The sequence below is a fragment of the Phodopus roborovskii genome, unplaced genomic scaffold (genome assembly GCF_943737965.1).
Source record: "Phodopus roborovskii unplaced genomic scaffold, PHOROB, whole genome shotgun sequence".
NCBI classification, from domain to species: Eukaryota; Metazoa; Chordata; class Mammalia; order Rodentia; family Cricetidae; genus Phodopus; species Phodopus roborovskii.
Window position 1 is genome coordinate 12718537 of NW_026126413.1, and position 19151 is coordinate 12737687.

General features: G+C 37.9%; 1 protein-coding gene across 1 annotated transcript in view; it reads right to left on the reverse strand.

Annotated features, from left to right (window-relative positions):
* Positions 1–19151, reverse strand: part of Bdp1 (B double prime 1, subunit of RNA polymerase III transcription initiation factor IIIB) — an 85974-nt gene that overhangs the window by 61316 nt on the left and 5507 nt on the right. The window contains exons 3-10 of the mRNA XM_051182837.1: positions 17687–17796; positions 16730–16789; positions 13224–13352; positions 11354–11487; positions 9649–9743; positions 7313–7367; positions 2257–2397; positions 878–1153 (exon numbers count right to left, since the gene is read on the reverse strand). Of these exons, the coding sequence (XP_051038794.1) occupies positions 878–1153; positions 2257–2397; positions 7313–7367; positions 9649–9743; positions 11354–11487; positions 13224–13352; positions 16730–16789; positions 17687–17796 (1000 nt within the window). The remainder of the gene's footprint in view (positions 1–877; positions 1154–2256; positions 2398–7312; positions 7368–9648; positions 9744–11353; positions 11488–13223; positions 13353–16729; positions 16790–17686; positions 17797–19151) is intronic.

Sequence of the window (19151 nt, forward strand, 5' to 3'; positions counted from 1 at the left end):
TGTCTCACTTATGAACCCAAACAACTAACTGTACTTACAAGGACAACATCAAGCCAGTCAAAAGTCCAGCATGGGTGGGGAGGGACACAACAGACCCTAACCCTCAGCTGCAGAGCTCCTGGCAGGTGATGGCTACTGGGAAGGGAGAGTCCATGTTTTAAGGGGTGTGGCCTCTGGTAAGGTTACCTATTCTACAATGAATTACCCAACACAGTGTACAAATGACCAACACTGACAGGACTCAGAAGGTTGTTTTGTTTTTTTTTGTTTTTGTTTTTGTTTGTTTTTTTAAAAAGAAAAATACATGAGCTGGGAGGAGCATGCACTGGGGAGAGTGGGCTCCTAGGTCGTAAAGGCAGGAACCTGCACATGTTCTGCTGCTGCTGAGCAGCACCTCCAACCTTAAGTATTCTTAAAGCAAGCTCTTAAGAAACACCCAGTCTCCTCTCCAGCAACATTTAAATTACAGCATGTTTAAAAAGCATTCTAAGACTATAAGAAGAAAAAAAGAAATGCAAGTTCTACTAGCTCCTTTCAAAATTAAACAACCTATTACAGGCTCACAGAGGTATCCATAAAGGCAGACCATAAAAAGCTGAGATTCATTACAGATTCATTAATGGGACTACAAGAGAAATAATACATCTCTGAAACAATCTGGAGAAAATTCTCCTTGCTTCACTTTTTTTGTTTTCTACAGTTATGTTTTTTTCTCTTTAACTAAAACTAAGATGGCAAGATAGAACATGGTACTGAGCATACAACCACTTAACAAGCATTAGGAATGGCTATTATCCACAATGGTATCTGTCATTCACACTACTGCACATGTCTCTTTTAGTAAAACAGAGGTTGCTAGGATGTGTTTGAAACTTACTCTTGCGTGTTTCTGCTTCAGGAGGGCTCAACTCAACATGGACATTTCCCACAGGATTTGTTGTTTCCTGTTTATCAGCTTCATCTTGGCTCCTTCTCCTCTCTTGATTTTGGTCTTGCTCTAACATGGCTTGTTCTAAATCCTGCCCTGATGAAGTTGGTGGTTCCTCTTCAGCAAATGTCTGAGCACCTTTCTGAGATCTTTCTGGGTCTGAAATGTTACTATTTACAGACTCGTCTGGATCATCATTCACTTCTTCGCTAGCTACCTTTTTTGCTAAAAACAAGAGAAATTGTTATAAATCCATGAACTTATAGAAATCTTATTGAAAGGGGAGATGATAATCAAAAGTATATTCTGTCATGCTACTTTTGTGCAAAACCTGAAGACAGACTAAAAGAGGGAAAGAAGAAATCAGTTATAATGTCACACTGTAAAAGTCCATGCAGGTACAGACTAGGGTATGGCTCAGAGGTAAAGCACACCCTATTTAGCATACACACAGCCATTGGTTTGACTCCCAACATTGCCACCGCCAACAAAAAAAGGATACATACATGCAATCAACAATAATAAAATAAGCTTGTATATATTAATGTGATGAACTCAAAGTATATTGCTAAACTCCCCGTGGCAGAAATATTTATATTATCTATGAGCTTACATTTTTATTTTTAAAAAAATTACACACTAGTATGTGCATAGGAAAGGGCTTGGTGATAGCTATTCCTGGGAATTCTGAAGAATTTGCTTTGAACTTCAGGTAAGACAAAGAGTTCTCGAATTGTATCTTTTGTATCATTTTGGGTTGTTTGGTTGACTTTTTGGGACAAGGTCTGATGCATCCCAGGTTGCTTCAAACTATACTATATAACTGAAATTAGGCATGAACTTGTGATCCTCCTGCCCGAACCAAGGATCTTTTGTATCGTTTTGTGGTGCTGGGGATCAGATCCAGGCAGTCTTCTGCATTCCTTGGCAAGAACTAAACTAGATCCCTGACTGAAACATTGTTTTTCCTTTTAAATATATGAGTGTGTATACACAGTACATGGGTATCTGGAGAGGCTAGAAGAGGGCATCAAATGTCATAAAGCTGCAGTTATAGGCGATTGTAAGCCACACCAACACAGGTGCTGGGAACCAATGTCAGTCTAATTTAAAAGCAACAAAGCATTCTTAACCTCTGAGCCATCTCTTATCAGGCCACATACGCACGCACACACACATACATGTAACACACCGAGAAATAGATAATTAAAAGGGAGCTGCTACTTGCCCTGGATAACTGGGATAACTATCTGAGTAACATCTAAACTCTCACTTCCTAAGAGGCAATACTGTAAATTCATCACTAGATGAAACTGCACAATCAATACCTTTTACATTTTTCCGGGGTTTGGAGGCCTTTTCTTTTGAACTCTGACATTTAGTAGATTTTTGTTTTCTTTTTTCTTCTTCAGCAAGAACTTTCTGAAGCAAATGAGCAAAAAAATCGAAGTCAAAAGGGCGTTTTTCCTCTGTTTAAAAAAAGGGAAAAAAATTAGATTTCTTTTTTTTTTAAAGGAGGAGCTCTCTAGTTTTCAAAGTAATACAACATGCAAAGCAAATGGACTTATTTATTAGACAGAGCATGGATAAACAAATATATGGCACCATCAAGTTATAAAACAAAAAAGGCAATTTAACAAGGGCTAAATGTGACATAGCACTTATAGCACACACAAGATCCTGGGTTTAAGCCCCAGCATCAAAAAAATCAATTAAATTACAGTATTAGGTTGGTGCAAAAGGAACTGCTGTTTTAGACCATGAGTTTTATGTCATTACAAACAGGTTCAAACACACCTTTCTTAATCAAAACAGAAACTCACTGTGAGTTAGTTCAAGGCCAGCCTCATATATGTAACAAGCTCCAAATCAGCCCAGGGTTTACAGTGAGACCCTGACTCAAAACAACAACTGTGTAGCCTAATTTGCTCAGATTTCAACTTGTGAAGCATTGGTTGTATGATATAAGGTTAGGCGTTGTGGAGAATCAGGCCCTTTCTATTGACCAATGCTGGCTCCACAGCTCATGGATTTGAGGGACTAATAAAGAAATGGTACAACATTGTGTGCAGAATCAGGACAATAGTTCAAAATGATGACTTTTCAATAGAGCTTTTTCATGTTTCCAATTTGCTGTAAATGTAAAATAACCACCAAACGATCTACACTGAGTTTGTTCTACAGCATCATTTGAGTTGTAAAAGGACCATATTCAACAATTTCTCAGTTTGCTACATTCCTCACCTTCAAGGCTCTCCTCTTCGTTGCAAACCTTCTTGAACCATTATTGCGACAGCATATTCCTTAACAGTTCCTGGACCAAATGCACTATTATTGTTGCAAATTTTCTCCACATACATGACCCATTTTGAACTCAAGTAAAACACAAAACAAAACAAAAGAGGCAAGAGAGCTGGCTCAGCAGTTAAGAGCACTGCTTGTGGTGGCTAGTCTTATGTCAACTTGACACAAAGTAGAGTCATTCAAAAATAAGGAGACTCAACTAAGAAAATGCCTCCATAAGATCAGGCTGTAGGCAAGCCTATGCTCTTAATTCAAGGTTGACACAGGAGAGCCCAGCCCAGCCCTGGGCTGGTGGGCCTGGGTTCTATAAGAAAGCAAGCTGAGCAAGCCATGAAGAACAAGCTATTAAGCAGCTCCATGGCCTCTGCATTAGCTCCTACCCCTGGATTCCTGTTCTGACTTCCTTCCATGATGAACAGTAATATGGAAGCATAAGCCAAATACACCCTTTCCTCCCAAAGTACCTTTGGTCATGGCATTTCATCATAGCAATAGTAATCCTAACTAAGGCAATGGTCTTTGAGGGTCCAATCCCAAGCATCCACAGGATAGTCCACAAGCATGTGTAACTCCAGTTCCAGGGAGTCTGACACCCACTTCTCTCTGCTGTAGGCACTGCACCCATGGGCCGACAGGCATGCATTTAGGCATATTTAAATAAAATCTTTTAAAAATCTGAAAGACTACCTTGAATTTGCTTTTTATCTAATGTGATTTCCATTGTATAAATAGGTAATAAGTCAGTAATACAAGATCATAAAGTGAGAAGTATGCATTAAGATGATGCATAATAACCATATTTAAAAATGTAATCAATACAAATGATAATTTCAACAGTGCAAACACCAAAATTACTTATGCACCAACCTAATAGAAGGACAAAAGGGTGAGTCTCAAAACTAAAAGAAATCTATCACGAAGCACTGCATACTGTGTGATGCCCATGGTAACTCAAATGGAAACAGCAGTGTCCTCGGGCTATCAAAGCAAAGCTTCACCGCAAAGCAAGCAGAGTCTTCTGAGTTGAGAAACTATTCCATGCATAACTTAGGGTGCAGGTTACTAGGATATATTCTTTATTAAAATTCAGGTTACACTGTAAACTATTCTATCACTTATTTTAAGTGGCAAAGATAGACCAGGAGATAATTCAGTGGTAGAGCACATGCATCAGCTGACACAAGAACCTAGGTTCACTTCTCAGCCCCCAAACTTAAATGAAGATAACTAAGACATCCTCCAAATGCCTATGATGACAACATGCCCTCTTTTCACTGCAACCTCGTCACTGTGTGTTCTTCTAAGCATCTATAAAATGGAAGTAAATACACAACAGTCCAATGAAATCAGAAATACTGCCACTGTCAACCGCATAACAGAGAGAGCAACCGGTAAAAAAAAAAAAAAAAAGGAATGAATCTACAAACTTTACATCTAGACTCTGGTGAATGTACAGAAAGCTCACAAGAATGCCTCAGGAAGAGAGGTTTATACTAAAATACTAATCTGTTCTGATTGTCCACAACAATGAATCAGCACCCAAGCAATCCAGAAAGAATCTTTAGGTGATTTGATTCGAGAGGAGTTAAAATGTAGGACCCTTTCCAAATAAAAGCAAAACCACAAAGGGAGCTGGAGAGATAGATGGCTCAGAGTGTTAGAGCACGTATTACTCCTGCAGAGGATGTGGGTTCAATTCTCAGCACAGCACCCACATGGTGAATCACAACCATCCATAACGCCATTGTGAATGATAAAATGCCCTCTTCTGACCTCCAAAGACACCACACACACGGTGAACATACATGTATACACACATTAGTACATATAAATATTTTAAAAACCAAAAGGAGTTTTTCTTTAATTTTTTAATTTCCTACTACAAAGGATAAAAATCAAAAAGAAAAATAAAAAAATTCATGAATCTTTTTCTGATACTCCATTTTTAAAATGTTTAAGTCCCTCTATTCACAGTACTCCAGATCTTTCAGGAGCCATTCCTGGAAATACTTTCAGCTGAAGACACAACACTAACACTGGTCATCAAACCCACTCACCTGCCACAGTGTCTACTCCATAAAATAAGTCCACATGCTATATACAGTGGGTATTCTCTAAATCACATATGAATTATTTTCCCCCAAAATCAGTCCTATGGCTAACTTTACTTAAGAAATTTTACTTTGAGCTGGACATGGTGGTGCACAAGCCTTTAATCCCAGAACTCAGGAGGCAGAGGCAGCTGCACATGAATCTCTAATTTGAAGCCAGCCTAGCCTACAAGCTGAGTTCCAGGCAAGCCAGGACTACAAGAAAGTGGGGGGAGGGGAGTTGGAGCTGAAATGTTAGTACTTGCTGCCCTTGAAGAGGGACGGGTTGAGTTCCCAGAAACCACATGGCAGCTCACAATCACTTAACAACTTCAGTTCCAAGGAATCCAATACCCTCTTCTGTCCTTTGTGGATACCAAGCACACACATAGCACAGATACATACATGCAGACACTCAACATATATACACAAAATAAAATATATTTTTAAAAAATTAGAAAGGCACAGTGATGTACACCTTTAATTCCAGCACTTGAGGGGCAGAAACAGGTAGATTTATGTGAGTTTGAGTCTAGCCTGGTGATGGAGGTATCCTGCTGTATATATGTTTCTCTTACTGGTTGATGAATAAAACACTGTTTGGCCAATAGAGGCAGGAAGATAGGCAGGACAAGGAAAATTCTGGGAAAGGTAGGCAGAGAAGGCCCGCCAAAAGGAGACACCCTGTAGAACTCAAAGGAGTAACAGGTCTGGACATTCTCTGGTAAAATAAGACCACGTGGGAATACTTAGATTAATAGGTATGGGTTAATAATTAAGACAGAGCTACCCAATAAGAAGCCCTAGCCATCAGCCAAAAATTTTATAATTAATATAGAGTCCATGTGTTTTATGGACTGAAAACTCCAGCTAAACAGCGAGCCCTATCTCAAAAAGAATATTTTTTTAGTTTTTTTTAGAAGTAATTAAATTTGGCACAACAGCTAATTTCATGGTTAAATGAATACTGATACATTAATTATGAAATGCTGATAACTGTTCATGAAAAGTATATATACCTTTCAAAACATTTTTAAAAAACTATTTTAAACTTAAGTTTGTTTTTATTTATAGATCTCTTGTAGTCCTCCTGTAGACTTAAAAACAGAAAAGAAATAATAATTTTAAATAAGTATTACAAGCTAAAAGGTTCCTGCTGCTCTTTTAAGTCAGATCTAAACTTAAATGTGACCCATTCATAAAGAACTTCAACTGAGAATCAAGATAAACATGGAAACCAACTCCTTTTCTGTCGTTCCAAGAACTTAATCTCTACCTGAGATTTGCTTCTCAATATGCCCACTCATTTAAATTTAGGGTTCTCCATACCGTTTTTTCTCACCTGCCTTATTAACACACCTTTAAGAGCAACCAGAACACAGCAGGTAACCAATGCCGTTGACTTAATGACTGGCAGACAACAAGAGGAATCAACTATTGCCATCTATTTTCCATGAACTATCTCTTGAACACAGTTCCTTTCCAATAAAAACCCACTCAGGGGCCAGTGACACAGGTCAGCTTATAAAAATACTACCAAGCCTGACACCCTAAAATTAGTGCAGAGCCACATGATGCAAGGCAAAGACAAACTTCTCTAAGTTGTCCTCTGATATAAAACCTTGTGCACATATAAAACCTTGTGCACATCCATACATGCATAGATTCAAAATAACTTTGAAAAAGTCACTTTTCATTATCAATTACTATATAAATTCAGAAAAAACAAACAAACAAATAAACAAAAAAAGATCAACTCAGGCACAGTGATGTATAACTATAACCCCAGCACTTGGAGGCTGAGGTAAAAGGATCAAAAGTTGCAGACTAGCGTGGACATATACCAAGAGCTTATTTTTTGAAAAATAAAAAAAGGAAAACGTTCATTCTTATTCTTATGCCAATATAAGGACGAATCTAAAACACTAGAGCCAAAGACTTTTTTAACCTCTACAAATAATTCTTTGTGAAGGAATTTTTTAATACTTACGGAATGCTTTGTCTATTCTCCATCCATTTGTTTTTTCTTCACGTTTAAATTTATTCTGTTAACAATAAAAAGATCTATAGTAATGTTCTGCCATTAAACAAGAATTATTTCTAATTAGTGAGCATTACTATGAAATTCTACAAAGCAAACTATCCTGTATTAAATGGTGTATTTTTTGCCAATAGGCTAAGTTACTTAAAGCTTTGGTGTCTTAAAAATGAGGATTGATAGCTAGAATAGACGGCTCAATGGGGAAGGACACTGGCTACTCTTCCAAGACATGGGTTCAATATCTAGCAGCCACTTGGAGGCTCACAACCATCTGTACCTCCAGTTCAAAGAATTAATGCCCTCTGCTTGCCCCCTCGGGTACTGAGCGTGTGAACACACACTCCAAATAAATATAATGTATATTTATTTTGTAATGAGGATGAAGGATTCGCACAAATCTTCTTGCTCCTGTCTTTATTATCAGCAGCAGAAATAACAATGACTTCACAGTACAGAGAAAGTCATCATGGGCCAAGCTTGACAGCTTCAGTCCAACATCCAGAATGGACACAAAGGTGGAGAGAAACCCAACCCCCACTGAGTGGTCCTATTACTTGCATTGGGTATGTGTGGACCTATACAAATACATATTCACAGCACACAAGCATACACATGGTAAATAGACTAAAACCCCCACTGAGTGGTCCTATTACTTGCATTGGGTATGTGTGGACCTATACAAATACATATTCATAGCACACAAGCATACACATGGTAAATAGATAAAATTAAAGCCAGGCAATGGCGGTGCATGACTTTAGTCCCAAAACTCTGGAGGCAGAGGCAGGAATCTCTTAAGTTACAGGCCAGCCTGGTCTACAGAGTGAGTTCCAGGACAACCGAGCTACACAGAGGAAACCCTGTCTAAAAAGCCAGAAAAACAAAGCTACACAAAGAAACCCTGTCTTGGGGGGGAGAAAGGAGCCAAAAAAAAAAAAAAAAAAAAAAAAAAGTTGACTACGACAAAAAAATAGATAATGTATAGCCAATTAAGCTAACAATCACTTCATCCAACCTAAAATATTCCTAAAGTTAAAGTCTTACAATATTATTATTCCAAAGTGTTTTAGGTGTAATAGAGGGAAATCTATACAGAAACAACTAAGCAAACATTTAAACCCAAGTTTATCTCATTAATATATACTGTATATATATTACATAAAATGTAATTTTTTTTTTTTTAAGACAAGGACCAATGTACTCCATTGTGGCCTCATGCTCACTATTCAACTAAAAGATAACCCTGAATTCCTAATCTTCCTGTCTCTACCTCTTAAGTTTTGGGGTTCCAGACATGCCCCACATTTTACCTTTTACATTCTTCATGGGTATTCAGAAATCAAACTCTGACTTTCATGCTTACAAGGCAAGGGCTTTACCTCTGAGGCATTGCCCCAGAGCTGTTTCATGAGTTCTGTTTGTTTATTTGTGGTCTTTTAGGGCAAGGTCTCGTGCAGCCAAAGCTGGTCTTAAATTCATGATTCTCCTGCCACCCCTTGGGTACTAGAATTATAAGCACACACCACCACATCTGACTTATGACAAAGATTTTTTGAAAGTTAATAAGCCATTAGAGAAAGATGAATCAGGAGACTAAGTGAGGAGGATCACAAATTGGAAGCCAGCCTGGGTTACAAAATGAAACCCTGTCTCAAAAGAAAACAGATGAGTAATGGAGAAAAAAGGAAACAAATCAAATAGGGTTATCACTACAGTTCCGACAAATGCTAATAGTAATACAACAGAAAAGTCTTATAGATAAGACCTCCACAGCTTAGCATCAATACTGACATAAGAATTGTTTTGTTTGTTTTTGTTTTTCAGACAGGGCTTCTCTGTATACTCCTGGATGTTCTGGAGCTCTCTATATAGACCAGGCTGGCCTCAAACTCAGAGATCCACCTGTCTCTGCTTCCCAAGTGGATTAAAGGCGTGTGACATCACCATTGACTAAGTACTTTTCATATCATTCTAGACACTGTATAAATCATAAAGTTACACTTACTCTAAGCATTCTGGTACATCTACCTTCTCTTTTCATTAACTAACTCTTAATTTCAGTATCTTATCAGTAGTCCTCAAATACATTTTAAAAGCCATAAAATTTCAGGAGATATAACTATACTACAATTGAGAAATCTTATAAGAATAAATGTCTTATACACAACATAATAGAGAACAAATGACTACAAATTAAGTTAAAATATATAAAAAAAAAAAAAAAAACTTAGGAATTTTTTTTGACTCTATCTAACCAGTAAATGTTGTTTACATATATACTTTACCTTAATTTCTATCCTTGCTCTATGGGGGAAAAGTTGTCCAATCATAGAAAAGTCAGTTCCTACCATGCTGATGGCCAAAAAAAACATATCTGTTTCTGTAAAAATAAAAGATTAAATGAAAATTAATTTTCTGTTCAGACAAAATAACCTAAGATTAGCTAAAAGTTAAGTCATACAATATTTAATTTTATTGAAAACAAACTCAAAGAATTTTAAACACCCTAATACATTTAAGAAAAAAAAAATTCTCCATATATAAGTGTGGTGGTATATGCCATAATCCCAGAACCCAGGAGGCTATTGTAACAAGTACTGCTGAGTTCCAGAGCTCCTGGTGCATATGGTGCAAGATTGTAGGCCTGGACTCTGCCTCAAGCCTGGTGGGATAAGAGCCAGTTTGTGAACCCCATCTGACAGGACCAGATTTCCTGGTACTGCCCTGCCCCATAATACCTCTGACTTGGTCTGGACCCAACAGGGACAACTATGAAAGTGAATTAGGTCATACTCCTACTTCAGAGTATCCCTAAAAGCTTGATCATCACATGTACCTGCTGGGACAAAGAGAGAGCAACCAAACAGATGATAAAACAAACTTGAGTATTTTGGAATATTAGATTTTCATAAGCTAATAAAACTTACAAAATTATTATTGGCAAAGCTATGGGAAAATAATACTTTTTATAAAGTAACTGGTAAAAATATAAATTGATAGGGCTTTTGTGTTTGGCCATCTATAGGAAATAAAATATTTAGTGACTAGTTTTTTAAAAAAAAGCACTTAGAAAAATACTCAGTGGAACTAAGGGGCTATGGTGTCCTCGTGTCCTCTACTATGTTGAGGAGAGGGAGGAAGGAGTAAGGGAACATGTGACAAGCCTAACAGATCTTACCTTTAAAAAATAGAATCGGTAATAGTCAGAAGTACAAAATCTTTTTTCCCCAGTATATCCTGCCATGCTTCAAAGTTTTCAACAAACTCTATTTTTATATTAAAAATCATATGTACCACCATGCAGCATGTATTGTGTATGTTTGGTTGCTGTTGTCTGCTTTTTTGTTTATGTTAGGTAAGATTCTTTATTGTGGGATGGGGAGGTGTTGAGACAGGGTTGCTCTGTGTAGCCCTGGTTGTCCTAAAACTCACTCTATAGACCAGGCTGGCATGGAACTCACAGACCTGCCTGCCTCTGCCTTCCAAGTGCTGGGATTAAAGGGATGCACCACCACTGCCTGGACAGACAGGATTCTTTATATAGGCCAGACTGGCTTCACACTCATGATCCTCCTGCCTAAGCCTCCTCAATGCTTGCATTCTAGCTGGGAGATGCCTGCAGAACCATGATTAGACATTGTTTCCAAGGAGAACATTATGGTGATTAGAAGTACTGGAAACAGAATGCTTTCCTGGTACAAATGGCTAGTGTATGGTGCTTACACAGAACACTGCCAATTATTCACTTAAATGTTGTTTGTAGAATTTGAAAAAGCTGAAGAATCCAGGCAAAATGATAAAATGCTAATTTCTAATGATTTCTAGGGTAAAGTCAAACATATAGTAGGAAAGGAGGAAGGGAACGATTAAAATTAAATGGATAGAAGACAACATGACAGCTTCATTTAATTTACTAGAAGTCATTCAAAAACATAAAATGGTTCATTATTTCAAAAAAGAAGCATACAACTTTTAATGAGAATTAGTTACCTTTATTTGACCAAGGTTTTGAGTAATAGTTTTTCCTGAAGCTGGAATAAGTAGTTGTTGAGCCTCGTTCAAATATAGGATCATTTTCCTCAACAACACAGGGGCCTTTTGTTCTCAAAACTTCTACAGTTAGACTGAAAGAAAGACATTTTCAAAGAGTCACACTAAAAACAAATATGAAAAACAACAGTAGATGAAATTTAACTAGCTGTATTCTAAAATGTATCATAGCAGTAATACTGAAAATATGTATTTGAAAAAATAATATTTAAATTTGAAATAAATATTCTTCAACCATTACTCCTAAGGGGCAGAAATAAATGCCAACCTGTTTTCATTACAGCACTTTCAAAATAACTGAGGACTACCTAAACATAAAATGGTTCTATTGCCTGGAACTTGCTATGTAGCTAAGGGTAGCCTTGAATTCTTATTCCTCTACCTCTGCTTCCCACATGCTGAGACTGTAGGCATGTGCCATCGCAACTGGCTTCCTTTTGCTGGTTTCTACATGCCTCCTGGGCTAATTATCACTTTAACTATTAATGACATGTAAAATCACATCACATATAAAAACTTATTATCAGTGTATTTGTTTATTATAGTCAAATTTAAATGTCATATACATTTTTACTACCTTTCAGAACCTTTCATTTCTCTTTATTAACTAATCCCTTATAAAATATACACTTTAGAGCTAGAGAGATGGGTCAGCAGTTAAGAACTGCTTGATGCTCCTGATGACTTACTGTTATACCCAAAGATCAGTGCAACTCTCAGCCCTCTTCTTTTCCCAGTAGATGATGATGATTAACAGAGACCCACTCGACCAAAGTGCAGAGAATAAGAGACTATCCAGCCCTAAATGCAACATATGTAACACATACTCTGCCCATGGCTCAAGAATCACTTGGAAGAGAGGGTATATACTCTAAGAGTATAGCTCCTATAAGTTAGCCAGATCAATGAAATACCATACATTCAAGAATAATTGGGTAGAACACACTGGTCTTGAAGGGTTAAAAAAAAAAAAGAAAAGGCCACAAAGGAAGGAAGTGGATCTGGAAATATGAATAAATCATGCTGTACAAAATCTGAAACTCTCAAAGAATTGAATAATAAAGTGTGTGTGTGTGTGTGTGTGTGTGTGTGTGTGTGTGTGCATGCGCGTGTGCATATGTGTATGCACGTGTCTGTGTTTTAAAAAAAAAAAAAAAAAAAAAAAAAAAAAAAAAGGTGCTTGCTGCTCTTCCAGCTGACTCAAATTCAGTTGTTAGCACCCACATCACACAGCTTACAATCACCTATAACTTTAAATCCAAGAGATTGACCATTAGGGCTATACACCAAAACATGAAATTAGGTTGAGGTATACTCGCATACAACTTTAATCCTAGCACTCAGGAGGCAGAAAAAAGGTGGATCCCTGTGAAGTTCAAGACCAACCTGGTCTACAAAGTGAGTTCCAGACCAGCCAGGGCTACTCAGAGAGACCCTGTTCAAAAACTCGACAAACAAATTGAAATTATTGAATAATGTGATGAAACCTAAATACCAACTTCAAGACTGGGTCAATCCTAGAAACCGACCTCAGTGGATAACAGTACACAGCTGATTCAGCAGCTAGCCTAGATTATAGCAAGAGGAGTAAAAGAAAGTTAGGTTGACAGAAAATAGGAGAGTGGTACCATCTTGTACAAAACACGCTAAAAATTACAAGTTAATTTAGTTCACTTTTCTGTTTACAAATTCACGATGTAAATATATAAAGTGAGGGTTAAAAAGAAATGCAACCTCTCCTTAGACAAACGAAAACATGTTCTCTGCCATCACCTCCCTCTCTCGCTCTCATCCCATCTCCTTAACTCACCTTTCTTCATCTAAAATAATAGAGCCATCCTCTGCCACTTTTACTCGAGGGACCAGCAGTGGCCCATCATCCGCCTCCTCTTCCACGTCTCCATTATCACCAGCATCGGGAGTGCTCTGATCATCTTGCCTGCTAAACGTAAACATAGTTGATCAACTTAGCAACAAAACACAAGTATTTACTCAACAGTATGAATTCAAAACACAGTATTTGAAAAGCTATTTCAAACTTTCCCTCTAACTTAACTGAAAAAAAAACAAAAACAAAAAACATGACCTGCGAGGCATGGCGGTACACAACGTAATCTTGGCACTAAGGAGGATGATGCAAAGGACCAGACTTTCTAGATCAACATGGATTTTACATTAAGACCCTGACTCAAAACAAACAGACAGATGGATGGATGGATGGATGGTTAGATACACAGAGGGAGGAGTCGTACACTTTTTTCAAATGTTATTTGGCACTATTTGTTTGTGTTTGAGACAAAGCTTCACTGTGTGGCCCTGGCTGTTCTAGAACTCACTCTGTAGACCAGGCTGGCCTTGAGCTCAGAGATCCACCTGTGTCTGCCTTCTGGGTGCTGAGATTAAAAGCATGCACCACTTACCACCCAGCTATCTGGTAGCATTTAATAAGAAATCTTAAAAAAATAATAGTAAGGAATCTTTACTCTCTTTTAAAACAAATGGTATCAGATGTACAGCTCATTGGTACATAGTATACCTTGGGTTTGAAGCCAATAATAAAAGAAAATGAATAAATAAATGCTGTCTTTATATCTTAACAGAGTATCAAATAAACCACAGCTACAACAGAATTAACAAAAACCCTCCCCACTACCTTCTAGACAACTTCAATACAGAACAGTCCTACAAGGCTAGCAGTGTTATGTTCACTTGAAAGTTAGAGAACCTTCACTCTGGATTGCAGAACAGACTACAGCTAAACGCTAAGCAAAATTTTTCTTTGTCTATTTTTTTCTGGAAGCTATTTTCATTTTATTTATCTGATGTGTGTGGGTGTTTTGTCTGCATGTATATTTCACGCTGTGTATACCTAGTGCTGTGGGAAGGCCAGAAGAACTGGGGTTACAGATGGCTATGAGTCACCAAATGGGTGCTAGCAACTGAATCTACCTCTTAACTCATACAGAAACACATGAAAATTGTAGAGGAATGATACCATGGGATGTTTCGACTGATAACAATTCAGTATGATGTTTAAATTAGGCTAAGCATTTCTATTTTGCAAACAGTACACATTGTTTTGTGATAAAAACATACAAAATCCTCACTATGTGGCCCGAGGCTAGCCTCAGACTCAGCCTCTCAGTTGCTGGGATCACAAAGGTGCATTAGCTTACCCAGCTCTCAGGTATCCAGTCAGCCTAAGGTTCAAAAGCCCAGCAGAACGTCTTGTTCCTATCCAATTATAACCTAGTTTTTCAAAAGGTGAATCTGAATCTTACTTTCCACTATAATGTCTGCTTTATATTTTATTGACAGATACACAAATTATAAATGTGGAGTAATACGTTTAAAAATTGGGGAGCTGAGAAGGCTCGGAAGGTTCAGGCGCCTGCACAAACCCTGACAGCCTGAGTTCAATCTGCAGGACACACTGACTCCTGCAAACTATCTTCTCACCTCCACACTCACCATGGCACGCATATATACACACACGGTAAGCTCGTGTCACTGCAAAAACATAGGCTGTTTTAGTTGGTGACATCTGTTGCTTGTGGGGAGGAAGGAGGACCACAGACTTTAAACCACAAAAGAGAAAGGTGGGAGGGAAGACTTTTGTCAATATTCCCTTTGTTCCTTTGTAAATTTTTACCACTCACGGCTACTATTTTTCTACAACAACCAACTCCATTTGCGGGGCATAGTGGTGCATGACCACTGTGATCTACACAGCAAGTTCTAGACTAACCAAGGCTACTTAATGAGACTCTGTCTCAAAATTCCCAATTTGAACATCTTTAATATAAAACTCATGAATCCAGTGAGATGAGATGGCTCAGCTGGTAAAGAAAGGCACGCGTTGTCAAGCCAGACAACCTGTGTCCAATATGGAACCCAAATGTGGGAGAAGAGAACTCTCAGCTGTCCTATGACCTCCACAAGCTGTGTCACTCATATGTACACAGACACATATACACATGTATAAATGTAAATCACGGTATTAGTCAACTACATATACATTACACAAATATTATAGACCTTTCATTCTGAAAGGGTGTGTGTGTGTGTGTGTGTGTGTGTGTGTGTGTGTGTGTGTGTGTGTGGTTTTGAGACATGTTCTCCCTATATACGTGTGTGTAGCAATTTCCTCCAAAATATAGCCTTCTATGTGAGTGAGAAGCCTGACACACGGGATGTTCCTACAGAGAAGCTTGTTAAGCTCAAAGGCTTCAGGAAGTTGCTAAAACTCACCTTCACTCCCCAAATGTACATAAGCAGTAAGACTGTTGAGAAATACTCTTGGATAAGCCAAGCTGCCTAGGAAATGCAGACCAACTGTGCTGTGGTGTCCAAAAGGCCCTCTCCAACATGCTCAACTGCCTCCATGCTGTGCCGAGTGCCATGATCCCAGCTCTCATGAGTCATTACCCAAGCTGGTTGGGTGCAGCTGTCCTTGAAATAACTTATGCTCCTATAAGCAACCTCTCACTCATGTCCCTGATAATTAACACCCATAAAACTCATTGGTTCACCATGTTGGACTTTGATGGTACCCTTACAGGTCTGTCACCAGCCCCTTACCTGGGGCAAGCAGACATTTATTCACATCTCTCCAGGAATAAGGTAACACATCAGTAGTCCAGGCTAGTCTTGAACTTGAGATCCTACTGCCGCAGCTTCTAAAGGGCTGCGATTAGACACATGAGTTACCATGTCCAGATAGAGCTTCTATTTCTTCCTTTCTCTCTCTTTCTTTTCGAGACAGGGTGTCTCTATGTAGCCTCAGTTGTCCTGAAAGCTTCTACTCTTAAATGAGTCTATTTTTAGGAACCAATCAAATCTAATTAGAGTACAACAGAAACTTCACTTGAAAGCTGGGGGTTAGAGTTGTTCAGTGGATAAAATACTTGCCCACAAGCCTAAGAATTGAGTTTGGATCCTCAAAACCCATGCAAAAGGTGAGCCAACTCTCAAAAATCATAGACAAGGGGTTTTAGAGGCAAGCTGACTACATTAGACAAGTCAAAATCAGCAAGAGACCTTGCCTCGATTAAGCAAGTGAACTGAGAAAGACAAATACATGTGCCTATACAAGACACACATGTACAAACACACACATGCACGCCAAGTGTAAGCACATAAGAAGGAAGGAACAACGGACAGACAGACGAACATTAGATTTCATTTTAAAAGTGTACCCAATGACTGGCTGTAACTGGTGGTGAGGTACCTGTGTATGGCCCAGATTTGGTGCCCAGCAGTAACAGAAAAGCACCTAATACAACAGACTGAGAAAGAACAAGATAAGATGCTCACTCTCTTGTCAGGGGGGCAGCCAAAGACTTTTCAGTTTTCTTTTCTTGTTCCACTGAAGAACTGTTAAGCACAAATAAAAGAAAACTTTTTAATAAATTGATATTTTATCAATTAATAATGTTCAGCAATCATTTCTTCACTTGTGCCTAGGTAATGAGCTTAGTGAAGGCTGGAGTATACACTCTAATCTAAACAAACAAGCAAACAAACAAATAGGAAGAATTTTTTGATCAAAAACTCATCAAGTACCAGTATCTGCTGGGCCCTAAATGAGAAATGTTTTAGCCTCTAATTCTTTAGCAAAGAGAGAGTCTCCTCCCTGGGAAATGAAGCAAGCTAGGTGACTCATCCATCTCCAACGGCTAATTGTCAAACACAGACTTAGGTTTCTGGCCCTTCCTTTCTTTCACCAAGAAAGACCTGGTGAACACAACAGAAGCTTATACTGCAGAGTATGCTAACTCCACGTCCTACACCACCAAAAACACAACAGACTTATAAAACTGCTGCCTTATACCCCAGGCTAACTTTAATTAAGAATTAAAGCTTTGTTCATGAAGGACTTGTTACTCAAATTCACCATTACTAATGAAATAGGGCATAAAAATTATACATTCCTTTAATCACATTATAGTACATAAGATACAGAAATTGCACTCTATTCCAATAATTAAAACAATAAAGTGCCCCTTTTAATCACGGAGATAAAGGAAGGACATTATTACCATCCCAGAAAATAGCCACAGGTTATGACTATGATTACCGCACATCAGAAGAGCATAGCTCAGACCTCAGCACCAAAAGGAAAAAAAAAAAAAAAAAAAAAAATGTATCTATACTCATTGTTAGAAATTTTATTTTAATCTGAAAAACATGAAACTGTACTCTAAAAGTAACACATCCCTACATATCCCTACATACCCAAGTGAAATAAGAGCATAAATAAATTTCACTTACGTCATTGGATTGTTATCTGGCAGGTAATAAATGAAATCTCTCATAGTCATTTTTGAGCGATCTGGTGGCCTCTGGCTTTCATTTGTAGCAAATTTGTTTTTCCATTGTTTCTATATACAGAGATTTTATATACAGAATAATTTCAGACACACTTAACTCAAATATACAATTCACTGACTTAAAGTACTTTAATACTATAATTATGCCTAATTTTAAGAAATCATTTTACCTGAATATTGTATTATACAATGCCCTTAGTAGAGGTTTTATTACAGATGTTTTATTATAATGTAATTTGACTTGTGTGTATATATAAATGGGTGGATGGGTATGTCCGTGCATTGCCTCAAGGAGGCCAGAAAAGGGTACTGAGTGTCACCCTCTATCCCTCTCTACTCATTCTTTTGAGGCAGGGGCTTGTGTACTGGCTAGAGTGGAAGCCAGAAAGACCCAATAATCCTATCCCAATCCTATCCCCTCTCAGAGCTGAGATTACAGCTATTTGTGGGGTGTCCCAACTTGTTATACAGGTGCTAGGATCCAAATTCCAGTACTCGAGATCATAATGAAAGCACTTTTAACAGTGATTCACCTCTCCAATCCCTTATCTTAAAGGTATTTTAATCTGGGCTCCACAGCAAGAGTTAAAGAGAGAGAAGCACTCTGAAGATGGTTAAGACATACCTAAGAGAACACAGATAAGGGTTTCTCAAAGATGAGTCACCTCTTAATAAGACTTTTAAAATCCAAGAAACTGGTACCAGATAAAGGTCAGTGTATACAATCTGATTATCGGAGCTAGGAATGTCAGTGTTATGAGGTCCTAAGTTCAATCCCCAACACTACCAAAATGAGGCATTCTATAATTAGCTAAAACAGTTGACATTTGTGGTATACTATTTTCTAAACATTAAACTGAGCTCCAACGCACTAATAATAATAAATCTTCAAAGCCCTCCAGTGAGGTATTAATATCATTATTAGTAATATTTTACAGATAAGGAAAGACAGAGCTACAAAAAGACTAAGCTGCCCAACATCACACTGCTAGTAAGAGACGAAGCCAAAGTTTCTAATTCCAAAGCCAGCTTCACTACTGTTCCTCTGTACACTGTCATCGATTAAAAGGGACACACACTCTACTATATGTATTCTGCATGGTTTTTTTCTTTGCAATAGTTCAATTTAAAACTACCAATTCACATTGCTCAACTATACTTATTTTAATTCAAAGAAACATTCCACACCACTTAGACATTTTTATAGAAATTATTTTAATATGCTTATGTATCTATCTACATGTTCATAAAAAAAGTATTTTTTGCTGTCACCAAAAATAGTGAAAAATATAAATGAATAAAATGACTTTAAAATGACTATCCAGACAAATGTAATGACACAAAATTTGGATGGCTGGGTCGGTAGGATGGGCACTCGGGAGGCAGAGGCAGGTAGATCTCTTTGA